Below are 24,148 nucleotides of genomic sequence, written 5' to 3'. Positions count from 1 at the left end.
AAATAGAATAGGTGGGGCAGTGTGAATTCACAGAAACACTGAGTTTGTGTAAACCAACCAGAACTTCCATTTCTTAAAGATACAGTAATACTTTTGTACCCTGTAAGTCTTAGAAATAAACACCTTGTTTGTAACTGAAGACTCTCTTACGAGCTTATTTGTTTAAATACCTCCCATATATTGCCCTCCCACTTCCAAAGTCTTTAAGTTTTATACATTTGTATGTATCTCTTCCCATCATATTAACACAAGAAGCAGGTCTCGATTCCAAAAACAGTTAGGAATGGAGGCTCTGCAGTTCAGCTGTGGTCAGATGCCAGCTCAGTTCACATGTGGGCTTGAAGACTGTAAACATTCTGTTCTCTTTGTCATCTTGTCTACTTCTTCATTACTTCCCAGAATTCATTGAATTAACTTATCTCTATTAAACCTGATTTATTTTCTTTCTCCATTTCCTCACTTATAACATGCAAACTGGTGGATTGTGCTTTATATACATTGTGGCATTGTGGTGGTTCTGTTGTACATGAAGTAAAAATTAAGCAGGTTCATTATTTAAATTTTAATTTACTGTATTTTTGCTTTCTTTTTTCATTTCTTGGGCATAAAGAAGGGGCCAAATATTTATTACTGATAATATAGTAAATTTTTTAAAAGATTTTATTTATTTATTTGACAGAGAGAGAGATCACAAGTAGGCAGAGAGGCAGGGGGAGGCGGGCTCCCTGCTGAGCAGAGAGCCCGATGCGAGGCTTGATCCCAGGACCCTGAGATCATGACCTGAGCTGAAGGCAGAGGCTTAACCCACTGAGCCACCCTGGCGCCCTGAAAAGGTTTTGAGTTCTGAGAGTGAACACTATTATAGTGGAATAACAATGACCAGGGATTGTACATGGTTCCAAGTCAAACTAACCTTTTTTTTTTTTTTTTTTTAAGAGATTTTATTTATTTGAGAGCATATGAGCACATGGTTGGGGAGAGTTGGAGAGGGGAGAGAGGGGGAGAAGCAGACTCCCCAGTGAGCAGGGAGCCAGATGCCAGGCTCAGTCTTAGAACCCTGGGAATCATGACGCTGAGCCAAAGGCAGACACTTAACCGACTAAGCAACCCAAGCATCCCCAAGTCAAGTTAACCTTAACTTTCCTAATCTCAGGCAAGGTATTTAACCATTCAGAGCTTGGGTTTTAACATGATGAAGTGGTCTTCACATTATGTCTTCCAAGTATTGGAGAGATCAAACAAGAGAAAAGACAAAGTATTAAAGTACTCAAATGGTAAAATTCTGCCACACAAATAGATAACCACTACCAAGAAGAAATAAATAAACTGGAAGTTAAAACATTCAGAAAAAAATTGTTCTTTTTATGCTGTTCAAGCTCATTGGCTTCATAGGTATTCCAGAGAGTAATTTTATGTTCAGTGAATTCTGTCTATTCAGTTTACTATCTGTAAAGCATTGTTAGATGCTTAATGTAAATGCTCCTGAGGGTAAGCATCCCTCTCTTGCTTTGTCTCTGAACAGATTCTCTGCCTAATGAATGCAGTCATTGTAGGAATTATTAGTATTCTATTTCTTTAATCCATTGGTTCTGAGTGTTTGTTCCAGCTCCATCATAATTTCCTGGGGAACTTTAAAGTACTTTTTAAACAATGAGGTCCAGAGAAAATCATTACAATCTGAATGTTTCTCATAAACTCCAAATGAGTTTGATATACAGGCTGGTTTGAAAAACCACTGTTGTAGACAAATACACACACGTGTGTGTGTATATTTATGTTTTTGTTGTTGTTTTAGGAAATCTGAAAGTTGGTTTAGGGATGGCAGCAGTCCTTATTTGATATCCCTAGAAATTGGTTATGGAATTTCTACCATGTGCAAAGGAAATTATTTTTAAATTAATGTAGTCACTAAGTTACTAGAGAAAAGGGCATAATAGCATCTGCTGTTCTTTACCATACCTTTCAGTTCTTTTGGACATAAATTTCCAGTTTCTTTTTCTTTAAAACATAAAAGTATGAATTTTCTAAAGAGGAAGAAATGTATTTTGCTCTCCATCTGCTTTGTGCCTGGCACTGATGTGATTGCCATGTGTAAAAAAGAAAATATTGAAACAGTGGTTTTGAATTAGATATATTGCATTTAACTCACTAGGTCTAATTTATGGAACAACTACAAATAATGGAGCTAAAGTGTTCCAAGCTAAAAAAAAAACACACAGAAAAATGATAACACAGCACTTCAAGATAAAATGACAGACTTGTAATTGATTTAAAATATTTGGTAAATGTTGAAAGATTGATTCAAGACAGGTTATAGAGTTGTGATGTGTTTTCCAGTCAGATACTACTGTAGGTTTTTACAGGTCTTTACATGGCAAATCTCAGATTTAAATAATAGCTTTTATTCCTATAGCATTAAATTTATGCTGTCCTGTTTTTTTTAGTTGCAGACTGGTCTAGAAACAAATAGAATTGTCTTTGAAGATAAGGCAACTCCATGTGTTCCCACTGCAAGAAGAGTTAAAAAAAAGAAGTCAAAACCACCAGAAAAGGTACGAAAACGGGACCAGTAAGTCAAAGTGCTGATTATCACTTAGCGTAATTTATGTGAAAATACTCAAAACAGTGTGGTACGTCAACCTTTGATCTCTTTCATTCAGTTTCTTCATTGGGAAAATGGGGGTAATAATTATATATAAATTTTTACCTTAGTAGATAACATACATGAAAGCATTTTAGAACTGCAAAACACTACACAAATCTTAATTATTATTCAGTATTTCATTAATGACCTTTTACTCTTAAGTGTTTTTAGGTGTATCTGACTATACGTGCATCACATACTTACACACACAGTTTTTTTTACTGAGACCGTAATTGCTGTTTTGGCACATACTGTTTTTTCCTTCCTGGCGTTTCTTAGGCTAGGATGCATATTGTCAAGTATTATTAGGGGCTCAAGAACATTCTAGTATCGATAAAGCAAGTAGTAGCCCAGCAGTAAGCTGAAATTTCAGGTTAGTGCTATATGGTCAGCTTTTATCATGTGAATAAACTTGTTTTTCTTTCCTTTCCATTCAGAAAGGTTCTAGGAACTATTTTGCTGCACAACCACATTATAGATTATGCTTGGGGGATATGCCTTTTGTAGCTGGAAAGGTGAGTTGGTCAAAGTCTGGATTTTTTTTCTTTACAACTTAGCTCTTTGAATTAAATCAGCTCATACACCTGTATGCCTAGAAATGCTGAAAACATTTTTTTGCCCCTTTACCAGCAATGGATCATAGTAATGTGAGAATGAGATAGAAGAAGGTATTATGGGATTGGGAAAGCAGGGCTGAGACTAGGGGGACTTTAAAGCAGGTAAAACATATGTGCAAGGAAAGGTACGAAAGTTTTGAACAAAATCCGACGCCCTGGTTTGGAGAAGGAGTGGTAGTAAATGAAATAGGAAATAGTATATTTGTAGCATTGGATTTTTAGTATCAACCTTGTTCATTTATATTTAAATATAGGTAGATATTTTAATAAGTAGAAAGCATATACTGTTTGTCCTCACATGCATATTACTTAAGAACTCATTCTCCCAAGAGGCAGTCAGAAATAGACCTGAATCTTCTGTTCCTTCAGTATTAATTTATTTTTTATTTTTTAATTTTTTTTTAAGATTTTATTTATTTGACAGAGAGAGAAACACAAGCAGAGGGAGTGGGAGACGGAGAAACAGGCCTCCCAATGAGCAGGGAGCCTGGATGTGGAGCTAGATCCCAGGACACTGGGAGCATAACCTGAGCTGAAGACAGACACTTAGCGACTGAGCCACCCAGGTGCCCCCTCCTTTAGTGCTTAAATGTAGAGATGATAATTTTGTCAAATATCAGCAAGTACTAGGTCATTTCTAATAAGTGCTAACTCTGTGTTAGTTAGGGTGGCTCAGTTGGTTGAACAGCTGATTCTTGATTTCAGCTCAGGTCATGATCTCAGGGTCCTGGGATCAATCCCCAAGTCCTGCTTTGCACTCAGCAGGGAATCTACTTGAGATTCTCTCTCCCCCTGCCTTTCTCCCCACTACTTCTAAAATAATCTTTTTTTTTTTAATACATCTAATGAGACCTCATTGATACATTTCTAGACCACTTATTTGGAAGTTCCTAAGTGAGTTAAAATCTTTCACTGTAAATTATCTTTGTTCTTTTTCTGCTCTCAGGGATCCACATAGAACAAATGAGCCCTTGACTGTAGGGTAATATAAAAATTTTGAAAATAACTTTATTCTCATCTCCTTATTCTATTCTAGGTTATAAACATGTTTTCTTCAGCTATTCAGGATGTGTTTTAATGAGTTTATCTCCTTATCACTCTCTTCCTTTCTAAATGTGGTATGACTAGCACAGAATAGATACTTTGTCACCTTCTGGTGACAAAGCTCAGCCTAGCATCATATTAACGTTCTGGCGGAAGCCACATGATCAATCCCTCTCATGAATTTTTTTTTTTTTGAAGATTTTATTTATTTATTTGACAGACGATCACAAGTAGACAGAGAGGTAGGCAGAGAGAGAGGGGGAAGCAGGCTTCCCCTCTCGTGAATTTTAGAGTAAACTGAAGTAACAAGTGTTTTCCTGAATCTTTTCATTAGCTTCTATAGTGTAGGTCCTACACTTGTAGATCTAATTATTTTATACAGAATTTGTAAGTAAATGAAGCTATAGGAATAGATTCACCCTGTCCCACGTTACATTAGAATCTAGTTCATTATTTGTATTATCTCCAAATATTGCCTATCATTGATAATTCTCTTTGAAGTCATTAATACAAAGTTTGAACAAGGCAGGTTCGAAGACCAGCTTTTTCAACCTAAACTCTCCTTCTGAAGTTATTTGTACTCTTTATGAAATATTATTCAAATAGGGGTGCCTGAGTGGCTCAGTTGGTTAAGTGTCTGCCTTCGGCTGAGTTCATGATCCTGGCCTGGGACTGAGCCCCTCATTAGGCTCCCTGCTTAGCAGGGAGTCTGCTTCTCCCTCTGCTCCTACCCCACTCATGCTTTCTCTCACTCGCTAACTCTCCAATAAATAAATAAAATCTTTGAAAGAAAATTATTCAAATAGCCAAGAATGTGCTGTCACCTAGCCAAGTGTTCTCAAACTGTCTATTGTGAAGGATCAGTTTTTTATTTTTTTAAAGATTTTATTTATTTATTTGACAGACAGAGATCACAAGTAGGCAGAGAAGCAGGCAGAGAGAGAGGAGAAAGCAGGCTACCCGCTGAGCAGAGAGCCCGACGTGGGGCTCGATCCCAGGACCCCGGGATCACAACCTGAGCCTAAGGCAGAGAAGCCCAACTCACTGAGCCACCCAGGCGCCCCTTAGTTTTTATTTTTAATTAGATGTTGTCATAGACCAATACACTTGTAAAAGGCAATAAAAATGAATTATTAGAAAAATGAAATTAAAAAAACATAAAGTACATGTCCTAAGTTTTAAATTATGGATTGAACAAACAAAAAAATTAATAAATACAATCAGCAAAATAACAGGAAAAAGAGTTTTAAAATCTGCATAATGCTTATTGAAAGTATACATAGACAATTAGTATCGCCAACATAAGTTACGAGCAGAATGATTTCACATACTCACATATTTTCACACTCTAAATGATTACTATGTATATCAGCATTAAATTGTTAATGCCTGGGTGGCTCAGTGGGTTAAGCCTCTGCCTTTGGCTCAGGTCATTATCTCAGGGTCTTGGGATCGAGCCCGGCATCAGGTCCCTCTGCTCAGCAGGGAGCCTGCTCCCCCCTCCCCTTCTGTCTGCCTCTGCCTACTTGTGATCTCTCTCTCTCTCTGTCAAATAAATAAGTAAATAAAATCTTTTTTAAAAAGAATAAAAATGAATTGTTAACGAGACAAATGAATTTGGTTCTTGATAATCAAGGTTGTATTGATGACTATGGAGTTGCAAGGGAGAATGTCTATCTAAACCATTTTAATTGTAGGTGAATTTAAATCATCTTGATAAAAACATAGACCAACTTTTTAATTTTGAAAAAGGTTCTAGATTTATAGGAAATTGCAAAAATAATAAAGGGCCCCTGTACCCTTTATCTGGTATACAGCAGCAGCGGTACATTACGTAACAGAGTTTCACAACCAGGAGATTAACATTGGTCAATCCATAGACCTAAGTCAGATCTCTCTAGTTTCACATGCCCTTGTGGGTGTGTATGTGTGCACATGCACATGTGGATTTAGGTCAGTGCGAATTTATCACATATTCATGCAACCACCACCAGCACTCCATGCCTACAGTTTTGCCATTTAAAAACAGGAATCATGCAGGATGTGACCTTTTTGATATTAACCTTTTCACTCAGTATAAATCCCTTAAGATTGATCAAATGGTTGTGTGTATCCATAGTTCCTTCCTTTCTCTTCACTGAATATCCCATGGTGTGAATGTACTACAGTTTAATGATTCACCCACTTAAGGACCTTTGCGTTGCTCCCAGTTTCGGTGTTCACAAACAAAACCAGTACAAACATTGTGTACAGGTTTTTGTGTGAACATAAGTATTCATTTCTATGGGATAAATGTCCAGGAATGTGATCACTGGGTTGTATGGTAAGTGTATATTTTCTTTTTAAACTATCCACTTATTTTTAAATGATTGTAACATTTTTCATTCCTAGTAGCAGTGCCCAAGAGATGAAATTTTTCCCTATCCTTACCAGCATTTAGTATTGTCACTTTTTATTTTAGCCGTTCTGAGTGTATGATATCTCACTGTGCTTTGATTTTATATTATAGTAATGATGGTAGTCCTATTTTCATGTGCTTATTTACCATCCATGTATCCTCTAGTGAAATATCTACCTACATTTCTTGCCCTTTTTTAATTGGGCTGGTTATTATGGGTTTTTTTTTTTATTGATTTTTGTTTTTACTGTTAGGTTTTAAGAGTTCTATATTTTGATAAAAGTCATATATCAGATACATAGTTTGTGAGTATATTCTCCCAGTCTTTCTTCCTCTAAGAGTGTTTCACAGAGCAGCTTTTTGTTGTGATGAAATCCAGTTAATTGATTTTTGCTTTTTATGGATCATGCTTTTGCTGTCAGGTCTAAGAACTCTTTTCCAGGACCAACATCCTGTAGATTTTCACTTATGTTTCATATGTATTTTATAGTTTCATATTTTACATCTAAATCTGTGATCTACTTGAAATGATTTTTGTATATAGCATGAGGCTTGTTAGGTCAAGGTTTATTTTTTATTCTGTTCCATCGATATATGTGTTTACCTCTTTGCCAGTACCACACTGCCTTGATTACTGTGGCTTTATTTTTTTTAAGATTTTATTTATATATTTGACAGAAAGAGAGCGAGACAGGTAACACAAGCAGGAGGAGTGGGAGAGGGAGAAGCAGCCTCTGCACTGAGCAGGGAGCCCGATGCGGGGTTCGATCCCAGAACCCTGGGATCATGACCTGAGCTGAAGGCAGACACTTAACAACTGAGCCATCCAGGCACCCCGTACTGTGGCTTTTTATATTAAGTCTTAACATCAGGCAGAGTGATTCTTTTCTCTATTCTTTTTCAAAATTGTTTTAGCTCTTCTAGTTTCTTTGACTATAAGAATTCTAGAATAAGTTTGTCTCTGTCTACAAAAAAGTCTTTCCATAATGTTGGTTGGAATTACATTATACCTATAGATCAGCTTAGGGGAGTTGATGTCCTTGTTATGTTGAGTCTTCCAGACCATGAGTACAGTATAGCTTTTATTTATTTATTTAGATCTTCAATTTCTTTCATCAGTATTTTGTGGTTTCCGGCAGATTGGTCCCATGTCTGTTTTATTAGATTTAAACTCACATTATTTTTTTTTATAGCAAGTGTAAGTTGTATTTAGTTTTAATGTAGTTTCTGTGTTATCATTGCTATTATATTTAGTTTTTGTATGTTGAGCTTACATTCTGTGATATCACTGAATTACTTCCTAGTCCTAGGAATTGTTTTTTGGATTGGTTTGGATTTTCTGTGTAGAGAAGTATGTCATCTGTAAATAGGGACAGTTTTATTTCTTTTTAATTTGCAAACCTTTTATTTCCTGTTTTGCCTTAATGCATTAGCTAGAATTTCTAACATTACATTAAGCAGGAGTGATGAGAGTGGACATCCTTGGCTTTTGTCTGATCTTGAGTGGGGGGAGAACATTACCATTCAGTCTCACCAGTAAGATATTAGCTGTAGGTTCTTTATCAATCCTCTTTATCAACTAGAGGATATTTCCTTCTGTTTCTACTTTGCTGAGAGTACCTGATTGGGCGTTGGATATTTTCAGATGCTTTTCTTTATTAAATGATATGGTTATGTGCTTTTTCCTTTATACTGTTGATGCATTACATTGATCCATTTTTAAAATAGTTGAACTAGTCTTGAATTCCTAGAACAAACCCTACTTGGATATAGTATACAAACTTCTTCGTATATAATGCTGGATTCAGTTTGCTACCTAACAATAGAAAGTAAGAAAAAAGAGACTGTTAGCTTAGCACAGTGGTTTTCAAACCTGGCTGGTCAGAATCAACTGGCAATCTTAAAAATACATATTTCCATAGAATTTTCTTTAAATCAAAAAAAAAAAAAAATACACATTTCCAAGCCTTGACACCACACTGAGTTTGGAGTGTTGTGTAGGAATCTGCATTTTAAACAAGCCGTCTAGATGATGCTCATGGAGCCAAGTTTGTCCAGCCATCTGTTTGTAAATTGAAATAGCATATGGAGATTATTGTTTAACATTCAAAACCAGAAATTTTGAGAAGGATACCAGGTTTCTCCTGTTGTTGTTTATGTGACAAGGATGAACTTGGTGCATCTTACTATTTGAGGATAGTGAAATGAATTTGACCACAATCCCTCCTGCCTGGAAGTACGTACACTGTTTAGTAAGTGAAATAAATATGCAATCACAATTGTAATATATTGTGATAAACACTGTGATAGACATAAATGCTGTAGGTGATCTGAGAATGGACTACTTAATTGGACCAATTCATTACCTGGAGGTTTTAAGGAAGTCTTTAAAAGTTAATATATCTGAACTGAGTTTTAAAGAATGGTAAAAATGTTGGCCACACAAAAGAAATGGCATGTGCAAATATAGTTTATTTAAATAATGCAGATTTTCAGAGCTAGTTCAGTGATTCATGAGTTGCATACAACACCTGGTGCTCGTTACTTTCAAGTGCCTTCCTTAATGCCTGTCACCCAATTACTCTATCCCCCATTCCTGTCCCCTCCAGCAACACTGTTTGTTTTCTAGAGTTAAGAGTCTGTCATGGTGTGCCTCCCTCTCTGTTTTCTTTCTTTTTTTTTCCTCTGTTTTCATCTTACTTTATTTTTCCTTCCCTTCCTCTCTGTTCATCTGTTTTGTTTCTTAAATTCTACATGAGTGAAATCATATGGTATTTTTCTTTCCTCTGACCAACTTATTTCGCTTAGCATTGTACCTTCTAGTTCCATCCACGTTGTTATATGTTAATTTGAATCTAGATAAAAAATTCAAGCAAGCAGAGAAATTAGGGGATGGTGAGATATAAGGCCAGTGGGGTATCAGTTACAGCTCAATGATAGAAGACTTCTTTCCTATGCTAAGGAGTTTGGACATTAAAGTTAGTGGGCTTAACATCAAATATTTCAAGTAGGAGAACAACCTGATACTCCTATTAGAGTAACATTTTAGGAAGAGAGCTTTTAGCACTATGGAGTTAAAGACTGAACACACTGTGGGCAGGGAGGCCAAATGGAATCTTCCTGTAGCAAATAGTAGAGGTAGTTGCAAGGGAATGACAGGAGGGTGGAGACGAAGAGGTGGATTGGAGGTATTTCAGAGGTTCAGTGTGACTTGGTACTTGGATTTACTCTAGGAGATTTATATTGCCTCTTGGTGGGTAGGGGTCTTTTTATGCTACTTAGGGAGTAAGCAAGAAAACAGATTTAGGGGATGTGGCTTCAATTAATTCTCATTTTTCTTCAGTCCACCAGTCCTAGTCATGCTGTGGTAGCCAATGTTCAGCATGTCTTGCATCTAATGAAGCAACACAGTAAAGCCCTGTGCAACGATCGAGTGGTCAACAATGTTCCTTTGACAAAGCAATGTTCTTCACGAAGTGGTAATAAAAGTAAGAAGTTGTCAGTAACGCCTTCCTCCTCCAACAGCATTAATGAAGAGTTGTCAGAAGTCTTACAGACTTTACAGGATGAATTTGGGCAAATGAGCTTGTGAGTTTTAGTTTTTGTTTTTTGGGTTTTTTTTTAAATTATATTTAGTTCTGGGGTGCCTGGTGGCTCAGTCAGTTAAGCGTCTGCCTTCGGTTCAGGACATGATCCCAGGGGTCCTGGGATTGAGCCCCGAATTGGGCTCCCTGTTTAGCAGGGAGTCTGGTTCTCCCGCTCCCTCTGCTCCTCCCCGCTGCTTGTGCTGTCTCCCTCTCAAATAAATAAAATCTTTTTTTAAAAAAATTATAGTTCTAAAACTTCATTTTAACTTCTTGGTGACGTCATTAATTATATTGTTAATTTGTTCAGCAAATATCTGAGCACAGTCCTTGAACCAATCACTAAGACCTTAACAAATATAACTGTTCTGGGGAAAATCTCTCCCTTTTTTAATACTGTTAAATGTTTTCATGATCAAGGTTTACATTTAAGTTTTACTTTCTTACCGGGAGCTTGATACACATGGAGTTTAGTTCAACTTAAATGATAAGTTAGGATGTATTTGAAGAACGAGATCCTCCCTGTCTTTCTAGGCTTTTCTTTTCAATATACATGTATATGTATACTGTTCTGGGGGAGGAAGGAATATAAATTATTAGGTCTTTGAAATTAAGAACTCCTCTTGTGCATTTGCCTCCAGTGCCTTTCTTGAGCCTTTAAACCGTCTTGTTGCTCTGTTTAAGAAATCGAGTCATTTTTTATTGCACAGACCAGTGGTCCTATGATGAGTGGGTTGTGGTGGACCTAACCATGAAACCAGAAACTTAACCAAGCCTTGCTTTTATTTTTTATATAGTGACCACCAGCAGCTTGCAAAACTTATCCAAGAATCCCCAACTGTTGAACTGAAAGACAACTTAGAGTGTGAACTGGAGGCACTGGTGGGGAGGATGGAGGCCAAAGCCAACCAAATAACTAAAGTTCGAAAATACCAAGCCCAGGTAACTCCCAACTCTTTCCCTTTCCCTGTTTCTAATGATTAAAAAGAACAAAGCAGAACCAAAAGCCCTTCTCCTAAAATACATTAATCGATGACATTGAAATGTATCACAGATAGGGAGCTACAGGGAGCATTTCTCTAATGTAGACACTAATTCAGTCCTTTCGTACTAAGGATTGGTGCTCAGTGGGCTAGGAAGGAAGACACTGTCTTGTAATCTGAGAGCCGATTTCATCATCTAAGATACATGTTTCAAATACTGAATATATTTACTCTTACCTTTATATGAACAAACTTAAACTTCCCTGATGAATTTAAATGGTTCTAAATGTATCTAAGTCTTTTGAAAGCACTTGGAAATTCTTGATTCCCAAAGGAATAAGTCAGATAAAAATATGTGAAAAAAAATCTTGTTATATTTCTGTTGCTAATTAAATTAATAGAAGAGCCATGTATTTAATACCTACTAAGTGCAGTGGGAGGGCACACTCCAGAGTTTCGTCTGGAGAGAAACATAGTGAATCATGGCTTAGGCGATTGCTGTGACTGCTGAGAGCAGGCTGGAGACCAGCTGGGCAGGGGGAAGTTCTCTGTCAGAGATCATCACTGACTGCAGTGGGGGAGAAGCAGACAGATTAGAAGTGTGTTTTGGAAGTAGAAAAATCAGGGCGGCTTGCTGCTGAATATCATTTGAGGGAGAGGGCAGCCATACCACTGATGGAAATGGAGAAAGACTGGAAGCAGAATAGGTTTGGCTGACATTTAGTGATTCGTGGCTATATAAGGGGCATGATGCTAAGTGCTTTTAAATATGTCCTCTGATTTTCATGGAACACCTATGAAATGAGTGTATTGTCTTACTCTATGGATAAGAAAACTGGGCTCTTTCCTGGGAGGTAGGCATTTCCTAAAGTGAAAGTAAGTAACTTCTATGCAAGGACGTACTAGCCTACTGGTAAATGGCAGAGCTGGCATGCAGACGTGGGTCTTTTCAACTCCAAAACCTGAGATTTTAAGTATTTTTGTAAAGTTCACATTTAAAAAAGAATAAATATAAGCAAATGATTGCTATAGGAGTAATGGTCTAATTTGTTTTTTGTACATTCGATTTAACTTTATTCTCGCTAATGGAACACCAGCTTGGCAGTGGCTTAAAGTACAAGTAAAGCTCTCTAAAAATAAATTCTCTGGTTTAAATTATTCTAAAATAGTGAAATAATTTAAAATCTTTTATATTAATACATTACCATTACATCTCTTTGTCCATCTAGAATATGTTTCATTGCTCCTCAAACGAGTTTCTAGAACCACTCTTCTCCTCTTCTTCACCTTTAGTATCTATCCTATCCTTCACTTACCATGTCAGATTTTTTTGTCTTCTCCGTGACACCTTCTCCCAGCCCCTCTTGTTTCTTACTCTATTCTGCACTTGGGCAACACTGCCTTACCTTCTGAAAGAGCCCCAATGTTGATGTTTACTCTTGTTCTCTTGTTTGTATGTCCCTTTATATTTTGACACACAGTGTTCTGTGACTGGTACAATAAGTTTTTGAAGGCTTTAAAACAGTAAACCCAAAATACATTATCTGCATTTTAGTTTATGTGAGAGTTAAAAATACCAGTTGTCAGAAGGGAATGTTTTCATCGAATTCTCCTTTTTCCCTGCCTTGGTTATTTGCTATAGCTGGAGAAACAGAAGGTAGAGAAGCAGAAGAGGGACTTGCGAACCACCAGGAAGACTCTTGATGAAGAAGGAAACAGCAGCAGTCGTTCTTCTGGAATCACAGGGACCACAAGCAAGAAGGACGTTGTCAAACCGAGACCTGGTGAAAAAAGCAGGAAAAATCTTCAGTTATTGAAGGACATGCAAACCATACAGAGTTCATTACAAAGCAATAGTTTATGTTGGGATTACTAACTGGTACCAGGTTATAAATTTTATTCAGATAATCTGTACCTCATCAATCAGATTTTGACAATTTACTCTCCAGGTCTCATACTCTCTTACGTTGGAATTAATGAATAGCAGGTGTTAAGGGGCCCAAGCTTCATTACACAGGCTTCTTGTGTTACGCATCATGACTAAATGTTAAACCACCTAAGTGGAAACCAGGGGAGTTTTAACGGCCAGGAAGCCACACACACTGCTTCTTTGAGATGAATTTGCTGTACTGAAATACTGCACTTTGTAAACAAATTACCAGTTGTTTACTTGTGGGTGTGATTTTTTTTTTTAACAGTTCCTTACATATCTAAGTAAAATTAGGTTTAAATTATCAAAATGCGAGGCTGTCCTGTAGGCAGTGTTTGCTTAAAAAATCTTTCTAAATCTTCCCCTGACACAAATCACCCCTTTCTCCTTTCCAGTACAACCATTAAATATACTTTGTTTCGACTATTGGTGGAGCTTTTCTATATTTAAGTATTTATACATATTTAAGAGGATTGCTTTGTTTTATTTTTTGACATTCCAGACATTGATCAGTATTAAATACACTTGTATTGGTGTTATCCACCATTAAAAAATTTTTAAAGACCCAGCATTCATTTTAAGTCCATTCACTGCAAAAATTTTAAAAGCATTTTTGAAGTATAAGCAAAGTACTAATGAAGTAAATGAGCTTTTAGAATGAAGAGAGAAGAGGAAATGTTGTAAAGCATATACATTTGTTGTTTTTAAATAATACCTGTTTGTAATCATGCTACTGAGTTCGACGCATTGTGTTTTTTAATCTTGAAACTTAGAGAAGAGCCCCTTGGACATGTTAGTGGTGTGCAGTATGAGTGCATTACCTGTACACATGTAACTCATTATGTTAATAATGTGAATCATAATTCTGCATAGATCAAGACATGTGAACTTTTTATAAATTTGCCCCTGAAGTCAATAAAGCAGCTTTTTTAAGGAAACACTGAAATTTTCCTTAACAGCCTGTTAATAAAGGCTTTATTTGTTGTAATCTCTCTAAAAAATGCATTTCTAAATAGGACATTAACATATTTTGAGAAACAATAAGAATATATAATTACATAATTTGCCGTTCTCATGCTTACACAGAAGCTAAACCCAACAAGACAACTGTCTCATGGCATGTGATGAGATACTCTGAAGACTACTAAAGGACACATTAACCACATGTTAGATTTTTTATGCCTTCCCTGGGATCTAGATGGAAGTTCCGGGATTTTATCTGGGTATAATCAGCATGAAATATAGTGCCCATCTGGGCACTAAGCTTATTAGGCCTCTTACTTGAATTAATTTTTTTACAGAGTTCTTCATTTAGTTTCCTTGAATTTGGATCTGTTTGTGAATGTTCTGAAATTGTATGTAAACTTTTGCTTGCGTGCGCAGTTCTGTATCCTCTTGACGTCACAACAGAGAGTCCACAGACCCAAAGAATCACTGCTCTTGGGGACATGGAAAATATTTTCTTGTGTCTCGACCACCATTTCAACTATTAAACTTTTGCTATCGCTGTGTTTGAATTTCAGGTCATTAAACTGTGTGACATTTGGCATGGTAATGGCTCTAAGTCCTAATTAGGAGAAGTTTAATGGTGCTAAAACCCACCCCATCCCTCAGATAAGAGTCAAACTCTCATCTTCAGCTTTTAATACAGTCAGGTGAGAGTTGAAAACAAGGATACCAAAACTGCCTCATTCTCGTCTGAGAGTTTACAACGGAGGGGTTTGCTGTTAGCCACCTAGTTTGTTGCGAGAGCACTGGTGCAGTGCACTTCTTACACAAGTGTCTTCTGTGTGTGAGATGCCGAAATGGATACCAGGCTAAGAAGGGTATGCTTGCAAGGTAGGTGATAGACATCTGAATTATTTCAGCATTTATGTGGTGAATGTGGTGGTGACAGCACGAGCGCAGTGCAGTGAGGGCACAGAGGAGGGGGCTAACATCCTGGAGGAGGAAGTGATGCCTAGACTCTGGAGAACTGGAATTAGCCAGAAAAGCGAAGTGTTCCAGGTCAACGGGATAAAATAAAAAGGGAAAAGGCCAGATTCTGCAGTTGACATGGGAGAGTTGTGGCTAGCTGAGTGGTACTGGTACCTAAGAGTCGAGATATGCAAGTGAGACTAGAAGAGTAAGCCAACAAGTTACAGGAGGCTAAAGAACTTTGACACAACCACACGGGTCTCTGTTTTGTATCCCAGATCATAAAGGAAAAAGTGCACCTGCACAACCACTAGTCATAGATATAAAGTTATAAAACAGCTCTCAAATATGAAAGTTACATAAGCTTCTGAATTCGATGTAGTCCCACTTGTTAATTCTTACTTTTCTTATTTGTGCTTTTGGCATTCATGTCTAAAAAATGATTGAGGAGACCAACATCAGGGAGCTTCCTCCTATGTTTCCTTTAGGAATTTTATGGCATTGGTCTTCTGTTTAAGTCTTTGATATATTTTGAGTTAATTCTTGTGAGTGGTGTGAAGTAGGGGTCCACTTCCATTATTCTCCGCATGTATTTCTCCAGTTTTCCCAGCACCACTTGTTGAAGACTGTCCTCTCCCCAGCAGGTGTTCTTCGCTCCCTTGTTGAGTATTAGTTGACCACATAGGCCAGGATTTCATTCTGGCCTCTCTCCTGTTCTATTTTTGTGCCAGTACCGTACTGTTTTTATTACTGTGGCTTTGCTAGTGTACAACTGACCCTTGAACAACATGAGTTTGAACTGTGTAGGACCACTTACACATGAATTTTTTACAGTATTGCAAATGTATTTTCCTTATGATCTCAACACTTTCTTTCTAGCTTACTTTAAAAATACAGTATATAATATACAAAATGTGGAGTTGTTTTTTTTTTTTTTTTTAAGATTTTATTTATTAGAGAAATAGCACAAGCAGTGGAAGCAGCACAGAGGGAGAAGCAGTCTTCCCGCTGAGCAGGGAGCCTGATGTGGAACTCGATCCCAGGACCCTGGGATCATGACCTGAGCGGAATGCAGATGCTTAACTGACTGAGCCACCCAGGTGCCCCCAAAACACGGGTTTTTTTACTCTCTTACTGGTAAGGCTTCTGGTCAACAGTAGACTATTAGTAGCTAAGTATTGGAGTCAAAGTTATACTAGGATTTTAAACTGTATGAAGAATCTGTACCCATGTTGTTCAAGGGTACCTCTGGTGGTGGCCTTTTTTCTTGGGATTGCTTTGGATATTTGGGGCCATTTGTGATTCCACAGAAAATTTTGGATTGTTCTATTTCTGTGAAGAATGGCTTTGATATTTTGATGGGTATTGTGTTACATAGTTTTTTTGCACATAATTGTTCATGTTTGTAATGATCCTATGTATTTCTGTAGTATCAGTTGTAATGTCTCCTCTTTCATTTCTAATTTTGAGTTTTCTTTTTCTTAATGTAGCTGAAAGTTTGTCAGTTTTATCTTTTCAAAGAACCAGCTCTTAAAAAAAAGGAGAACCAGCTCTTTTTTAGTTGACTCTTTTTTCTTGTTTCTCTGGTCTCGTTTATTTCTGTTCTGGTCTTTATTAATTTCCTTCCTTCTGCTAACTTTAGGCTTAATCTGTTATTTCTACTTTTTGAGATACAATGTTAGGTTATTTGAGATCTAATTTCTTAACATCTGTGTTTATTACTATAAACTTTACTTCTTTCCCTTTTGATTTCTTCTTTGATCTATTTGTTGTTTAGAAATGTGTTGTTTAGGCTCCACATATTTATAGATTTTTTCATTTCTCCCTTGTTGATTTCTAGTTTCATACCATGGTGGCCAGAAAAGATAGTATGATTTCAATCTAAATTTCCTAAGATTTGTTTGGTGTCCTATCCTCTGATCTGTTCTGAAGAATGTTCATGTGCACTTAAGAACAATGTGTATTTTGCTGTTTGATGAATTATTCTGTGTATGACTGATAGGTTTATTTGCTTTAAAGTATGGTTCAATTCCAGTGTTTATGTTGTTGATTTTCTGTCAGGATAATCTTCCCATTGGTGATAGTGGGGTATTGAAGTCCCCTACTCTTCTGTTACTGTCTTTTTCTCCCTTAAGATCTGTTAGTATTTGCTTAATGTATTTTTGGTGCTCAGGTGTTAGCATACATATTTACAACTGTTATATTTAGTGATGTATGGACCTTTTTATCATTATATGATCTTTGCCAGTTTTACGATTTTTGGCCTGAAGCCTGTGTTGTGTAAGTAGGCAATGCCTACCTTGTTTTGGTTTCCACTAGCTTTGAATGTCATTTTCCATCCTTTCACCTTGAGCCTGTTTATGTCTTTAGAGCTGAAATGAAAATTCTGTAGAGAGCATATAGATGGGCCTTGGGTGTTTTTTTGTTTGTTTCTTGTTTGTTTTTACCCATCCAGCCACTAGTGTGCCTTTTGGTAAACCCAGTCCATTTTACATGTAGGGTCATTATTGGTATGTGAGGAGTTACTACAGCCATTTTATCTTTTGCCTTCTAGTTACCGATCTCTCCGTTGTTTCTTTTTCCTTCTGTTTCTGTCTACCTTTGTATGCTGGTGTTTGGCCTTGGTGATTTGCTCAGTCTTCTTTTTTTGTTGTGGGTCTTTGCTCTAGATTTTTGCTTTATGGTTACCAGAAGGTTTAATAAATAAAACATCTCATAGAGGAAAATAAGTTATTTTTTGCTGATAAAAGCTTCTTTTCATTTACTTAATTTCATTCTTTTATACTTTAGATGTCACAAAGGATCTCGTTGTGCTGTGAATTGTTACGATTTAATAGCTATCATTTTTAATGCTCTTTAACCTTTATGCTGCAATTATTTTATATTCTCAAGAGTTATAGTTTTCTGTCGATCACTTTAATAAAAATGTTGTGTATTGAGATCTTTTCACCTGGAAGATTTACTTCCAGCATTTCTTCTAAGGCAGTGTTAGGGGTGGTAAACTCTCACATTTTATTGGTTTGGGAAATCCTTTATTTCTCTTTCATATCAAGGATAACTTTGCCACTTAGAGTATTTTTGCCTGGCAGTTTTTATCTTTCAGTTCTTTGAATAGGTCATCCCATTCTCTCCTGGCCTGTAGAAATTGTGCTGAGGAATCTGATAGCCTAAGGAGGGGGGGGTGATCCCTTACAGGTTTTTCCCCCTGGCTTTTGACAGTTTCATTAGTGTGTCTTGGAGAAGGTGTATTAGCTTTGTATTCTTGTATATCCAGTTCCTTCCCCCAGGTTAGGAAGTTCTCAACCATTTTTTCTTTCTATAAACACTCTGCCTCCTTCTCTTTCTGATACACCCATTAATATTATGTTAGCTTTTCTGTTGGAGTCTGATAATTGTTATAGGTTGTATCCACTTTCTAAGTATCTTAGTTCTCTCTCCTCTTCTTGAATCATTTCTAAACCCTTATCTTCCAGCTTGCTTATTCTCTCTTCCATCTGATCTGCTCCATTCCCAATGCTTTCTAATACTCAGCTTCAGATTTTCATTTTAATTTTTTTAGAACTTCAATTTCTTTGGCAAAGTACTTCTTAATGTTCATTAATTTTATTCCTAAATTCATTGAATTGCCTTTCTGAGTTTTCTTGGAGCTTGTTGAATTTTGTCCTGTTACTTTGAATTCTAAGTTAGATTGCAGTATTCCACATCTTTGGGTACAGTTACTGGAGAATTGTCATTACCTTTTTGTGATCCTGTATTACCATGATTTTTTATGGTATTCAATGAAATGGGCCTCTGCCGCCACATTTAAAGTAGCAAACACCTTTCTTATTTACATAAGGCTTTGTTTGATTTTAATAATTCATCAGGTTGGCAGTTAGAAGCCTTTCTTTTGTTTCCCAGAAGGTGGTGCTAGAGCATAAGCTTTTGGGTTTTCTTACTGGAGGTGACTCCCTGCTAAAGTTTGATATGTGCATATAAAAGGTGGTAAAAAGAAAAACACACTGGGGGTAACTGTGTAGCTTAGTGGGTTGGGTGTCTTCTGGTTTCAGCTCAGGTGATGATCTCAGGGTCTTGAGATCCAGCCCCACCTCAGCTCTGTTGGGGGGCAGACAGTGCAGAGTCCTTGAAATTCCCTCTCCCTCTGCCCCTCCCCCCCATTCATGCACATCCATCAGCTCTCTCAAATAAAATCTTTGGTTTTGTGTTTTAAAGACTGGATGCAGAGTTGGGGGAGGTGTGTGCTTAGCACTTGGGGCTTTAGGTGTGCCCATGGCCTGGTAGGGCAATCCTTGAGTGGGGGATTCCCAAAGGCACATGGATGGACCTCTTGCTGGAATCCCAGAGCTTATGGCAGGAAGCATGTCCCTTCAGCTCTCTTTGACTTGTTTTTTCTTTCCCTCTACCCAGTCATGGAAGTCTCTCCTCAGAAATCTAGGTGTTCCTGAAAAGCAATAGAACCAACTGCAGCCCATTGCCGCTGAGCACTTCTGAGTACCCCGTTCTCATTCTACCACCTCCACTAAGGAGGTCACCATGGTCACTGCCACTGTAACTCCCCTGGCTCCATAACTTCCTTGGACTTGATGTGCAGAGGCACTTCTGTTCAGTCATGGATGTCCAGCTGGTTGTAAGTCGAGGGGGAGGAAAGAGGAACGTCTCACAAGGCCATCAAGATCCTCATGTTGCCCCCAGGGGATTCTCTTAAATGCACTCCACTTTAAAGATGCCTGCTAAGGTGAAAAGGAAACCTCTGGAAAAGTCTTAAAATGGTAAGTGATAGATCTGCATTTCCATTGCTCTGGCCTTTGAATGGAATTTAAAGTGGATGTGTAGGGTACTGAAACAAAGTCTGAAACTCTTGATCTCTTCAGTAATCAGTATTTTTATGTGGTATCAGCCCAAAATGATCAAGGCTTAAATGAGGAAAATCATAGAATGGACATCAATGGGTTTGTAAAATATCTGGAAGAGAAAACTTAGCTTCAGTTGATGGGCTGGCCGCTCAAAAATACCCTGACGACTTTTTTTTTTTTAAATGTGTATCATACAAAGACCAAATCATCCTGGTACTAATTTTGCTAATATTGGAGGTAGTAGGAGAAATTACAGTTCCTCACCACCAAACCCAACAACAAGGCTGAGGACACAAGTGAAAGAACACTGCATTGTTTAGTACTGCTTGATTTGGGTATTAGAAGCAAAATGGGCTGAAACTGAACACTTTAATCTGGAGCAGGTGCTAAGCCACCCTTCTTCAAAAACACATTTAAGAAAGGCATTTAAGGCAAACAACTTAGGATAAGGACAACGTTTTAAAAGTCAGTTGAAATTTCCTTTTAATTAAAGAACCAAGGGACAAGAAGCTCCTTTGTTACAGTACATAACATATGGCTCTTAAGGTATCCGGGAGTCAAATGTTTACACCAGTGCTGAACTGTTACTGGCAGGTGAACAGTGAAGCAGTATCTCCTTTACTGGCGTTGAGATTGTAACATATTTGTACATGCAGTAAATTCTTTGGTAGACTTAATCTTTCAGTGGAATTACAGAATTTGCAAAGTAAAGTAGTAAAATACCTCGTGTAAAATTTGAGCATATTTCCCACCCATAAGCTATTTAAACAGACTTCAGGAAAAAAGTCAATCCTAGTAAACTTTTAAAATATTGCCTCAAAACTCAGCCAATTCACTTCTGTGTTCAGACACACACACACAAAAACATAAATGCAGTAAAGGAAGGGAATAATGAATTTGTAAATATGTCTCATTATGTTTCTAGTAACTGGGCAAATGGAAACTAATCTGAAGGGTGTGGAATTCTTTGAAGTCCTGGGCGGCTACTGCTTCCGTCTCTCAATCCCGCGCCCGCCCCCCAGCACACCTCTAAGGCATCCATTCGGACAGCTATCTACTACATCTTAAATACACACGCCAGTAACGACAGCAATAATTTTCAACTACTACTATGCCATAATATCCTCAGATCTTTGCCGTATCATATATGAAGAGTGTGGGTGCAGAAAGGTGATGAAAGTAAATCACTACGACAGAAAAGAAAAACCCGCGACGGGGGAAAGGAGCATCATGGGATTCTGAGCTTTCGTGCCGTTGAGGCTCAACATGTGTCATGGCAGGGAACTGCAGCGTCGGTGCGCTGAGATTAACTGGGATGCTCCTTCCCTCTGTGCAGCCAGTTCTCTTCCAGCAGGAGGCGTGTTTCCGAAGTGTCTGTATTTTGATTTTAAAATCAGAAACTTGCTCCCACCGTGGATCTGGTAATGAAGCATCTAACTATTCTTTGGGTGACTCGGAAGATTACTGTCATTGTGGTGGAATTCCATAGGGGGTATCTCACGCACGCCGCCTGCACTGCCCCAGTTCTAAACCCCTCCTGGAGAGATTTAAAATAAATAAAGCAACTGCACTTCTCCCAGGGTTGGGTTCTAACTTCAGAAGACCGTATACTCCTAAAGCTGCCACTGTAATGCGGAGTTCATGGCCATGCCGGCCCCCCTCGGACAGTCCCCTCACACAACAGTTTGGACAGGAGTGACACACTGTGCAGGAGAACTGGCCCTCTCGGAGGATGAGGTTGATCGGTTGGAAATCTCTCTCTGTAGTTCCTCTACTTTTTTCTGAAGCTCTGCTCGTTTAGCAAGAAGTTCTTTATATCTGTTGTGAATGGGCTCCTACAAGAGCAAAATACCATAATGTCATTCAATGAGGCAGGCGTAAACAAACCCAAAGTCCAATCGTGCTGGTATATAGTTCTTTCCCTAAGTGCTGTCATGGGCATTTTCCTGGCTCTGGGGACCAGGCCAACCTTTCCAGCACATCGGTGAGAATTAACTGGACTCTACTGACAGCACCGCCCTTCCAGTGACTTTCCCAGGGCCCCCAAGTACTTCCACAGATATACGCTGCAGCTGTTACTTTAAAAACAACCAAGTAACAAGACAATAAGTAAAAGCCAAAACTCACAGATTTCCTGTCACTTAGCTGCAGATTTTTAGTCTTTTAAACAGTTCTAAGTAGTATATATTCTATAACATATTTCAGAATGGACCAGAATTGGTCAGGCTTTTAATTTTCTTAAAGCTATTTCCTCAAACCTATTAAAATGACCTGTAGAAGCCATCCAATCCCCCACACTCATTTTCCAAGAAGGGAAGAAAAGTGCTTCATCCAGGACCATACAAGCAAAGACAAGGCACGAATGCAGTTCATTGATGACCCCCATGTAGTGCTTTTTCTACTATACAATTATAAATGTTAACAGGAAAAAAGGAAAAGTTTTAAATATACCTAATTTTTCTAGTTGCTTTAAAGGTGATGAACCTAAATGATAGAACTGCCTGGATGAAACCTCACACTGTCTGCTGGAGAGCACTCATACCTGCGGTTTCATCCGGGGATTCCACCTGACGTAATAGCCCACCCAGAGCTCTAGGTGGCGCATGCTGGCTACCGGGTAAAGGACATGATTGGAGTAGCTCCCGTAGAGAGGATTAGTGAAGTCTTCCAGCTGGCTATTTATGTAAGACCACAGTGACACAGTCCTCTTAGGCAGATTCTGTAAGAAGGAAACAGGCATTTTCGATTATTGAATATCTCTTAGGAGGGAGAGGACATGGACACTTCAGTGACAGCCCTACTTTCATTCAAATCAGAGTACTAGAAAACACTGCAATTAATTCATTAAAAATTTAAACAAGTTCTCATACTAGCAATTCCACTCAGGTATATATACCAAGAGAACAGAAACATATGCACACAAAAACCTGTACACAGATGTTCAAATGGGCATTACTCATAAGAGCAAAAGGAAGAAACAACCCAAAAGTCCATCAACTGATAAAATGGATAAAATGTAGTCTATTTATATAATGGAATAATATTTCACCATGAAAAGGAATAAAGTAGTGATGCATACTACAAATTGAGCCTTGGAAACACACTAAGTGAAAGAAGCCAGACACAAAGGTCTCATCTTGAATGATTCCATTTATAGGACGTATCCAGAAGGGGCAAATCCAGAGAGTAGCGATGGCCAAGGGACCAGGGGAGGAGACCAGGGAGAAACTGCAAACAGGGACACGGTTACTTCTCAATGTTTAAAGTCAGCAGTGGTGACAGTTGTACAACTCTAGATAACTGAAAACTACTAAATTATACAATTTTATGGACTGCAAATTACAGCTCAGCAAAAAAAAGATTATTTTCTTAAAATCAAGATATAGTTAAATCTTATTCAAGCCTCTCAAAAGATGAGGAAAAAAGTATCTTTGGAACTTAGGTGGTTTTAGTTATCTAACATCCGGTAAGTTCTTAAAGCACCTCCTCTGTATGGGAATGCTGACTGCAGGCCGGCCACTGAAGAGACGGTTTTTTCAAAATTTCCTGGGGCACCTGCGTGGCTCAGTCGGTTTAGCGTCTGCCTTCAACTCAGGTCATGATCTCGGGATCCTGGGATGAGGTCCCATGTGGTGGGGCTCCATGCTCAGCGGGGAGCCTGCTTTCTCCTCTCCTTTCTGCTGCTCCCTACCTCTCATGTGCTTCCTCTCAAAAAATAATCTTTAAGAAAAACATTTTTAATACCTGCTTCAAAGAATGTACAGTCTGCTACATGGCAGTTACTATGGTGTTCTGTAGTTTATTTTATTGAACCACACAATAGTACTATTTTTCCCCATTTACCAAAGCAGAAATGAATTTGCCCAAGGTTACAAGACAAGGGATAGATCCAAGATTTCATCCCAGGCAGCCTGGCCACAGAGCAAGCACTCCCTGCCATGATGCTTTATAGAAGAGCATGAATAAACTGGTTGGCAACCACATTTTTGGAATGAAAACTGATGCAGAGGGAGACACCCAATCAAGAGGATTTGGAATTTCATACATAGGAGACATGTATTTCAAGGTCAGAAGTAAAACTTGAAATGTCATCCTTATACGGTTTCTTCTAAATGCCAACCACTTACCAGTGATCTCTTTGGGGAAGCAGAGAAGATTAGTGTCATAATCGTGGAATT

General features: G+C 38.0%; 2 protein-coding genes across 4 annotated transcripts in view; one reads left to right on the top strand and one right to left on the bottom strand.

The window, feature by feature from the left end:
• LOC111154481 (centrosomal protein 57) overlaps positions 1 to 14,747 on the top strand; it is a 39,850-nt gene extending 25,103 nt beyond the window's left edge. Inside the window, exons 7-11 of the mRNA XM_022514094.1 lie at positions 2,445 to 2,552; positions 3,082 to 3,159; positions 10,047 to 10,291; positions 11,085 to 11,229; positions 12,913 to 14,747. Of these exons, the coding sequence (XP_022369802.1) occupies positions 2,445 to 2,552; positions 3,082 to 3,159; positions 10,047 to 10,291; positions 11,085 to 11,229; positions 12,913 to 13,146 (810 nt within the window). The 3' untranslated portion in view covers positions 13,147 to 14,747. The remainder of the gene's footprint in view (positions 1 to 2,444; positions 2,553 to 3,081; positions 3,160 to 10,046; positions 10,292 to 11,084; positions 11,230 to 12,912) is intronic.
• Positions 14,748 to 19,251: 4,504 nt separating this feature from the next.
• The window catches only part of LOC111154507 (myotubularin related protein 2), a 121,824-nt gene continuing 116,927 nt past the window's right edge, over positions 19,252 to 24,148 (bottom strand). For all 3 annotated transcript variants that reach the window (XM_022514135.1, XM_022514137.1, XM_022514136.1), the window contains 2 exons: positions 22,513 to 22,689; positions 19,252 to 21,805 (listed from right to left, as the gene is read on the bottom strand). In XM_022514135.1, the coding sequence (XP_022369843.1) occupies positions 21,644 to 21,805; positions 22,513 to 22,689 (339 nt within the window). In that variant the 3' untranslated portion in view covers positions 19,252 to 21,643. The remainder of the gene's footprint in view (positions 21,806 to 22,512; positions 22,690 to 24,148) is intronic.

This window comes from Enhydra lutris, unplaced genomic scaffold, assembly GCF_002288905.1.
Source record: "Enhydra lutris kenyoni isolate GAN:26980312 unplaced genomic scaffold, ASM228890v2 scaffoldscaffold37, whole genome shotgun sequence".
NCBI classification, from domain to species: Eukaryota; Metazoa; Chordata; class Mammalia; order Carnivora; family Mustelidae; genus Enhydra; species Enhydra lutris.
The sequence above is the reverse complement of the archived record's forward strand: the minus strand, read 5'-3'. Positions and strand labels throughout refer to the sequence as shown.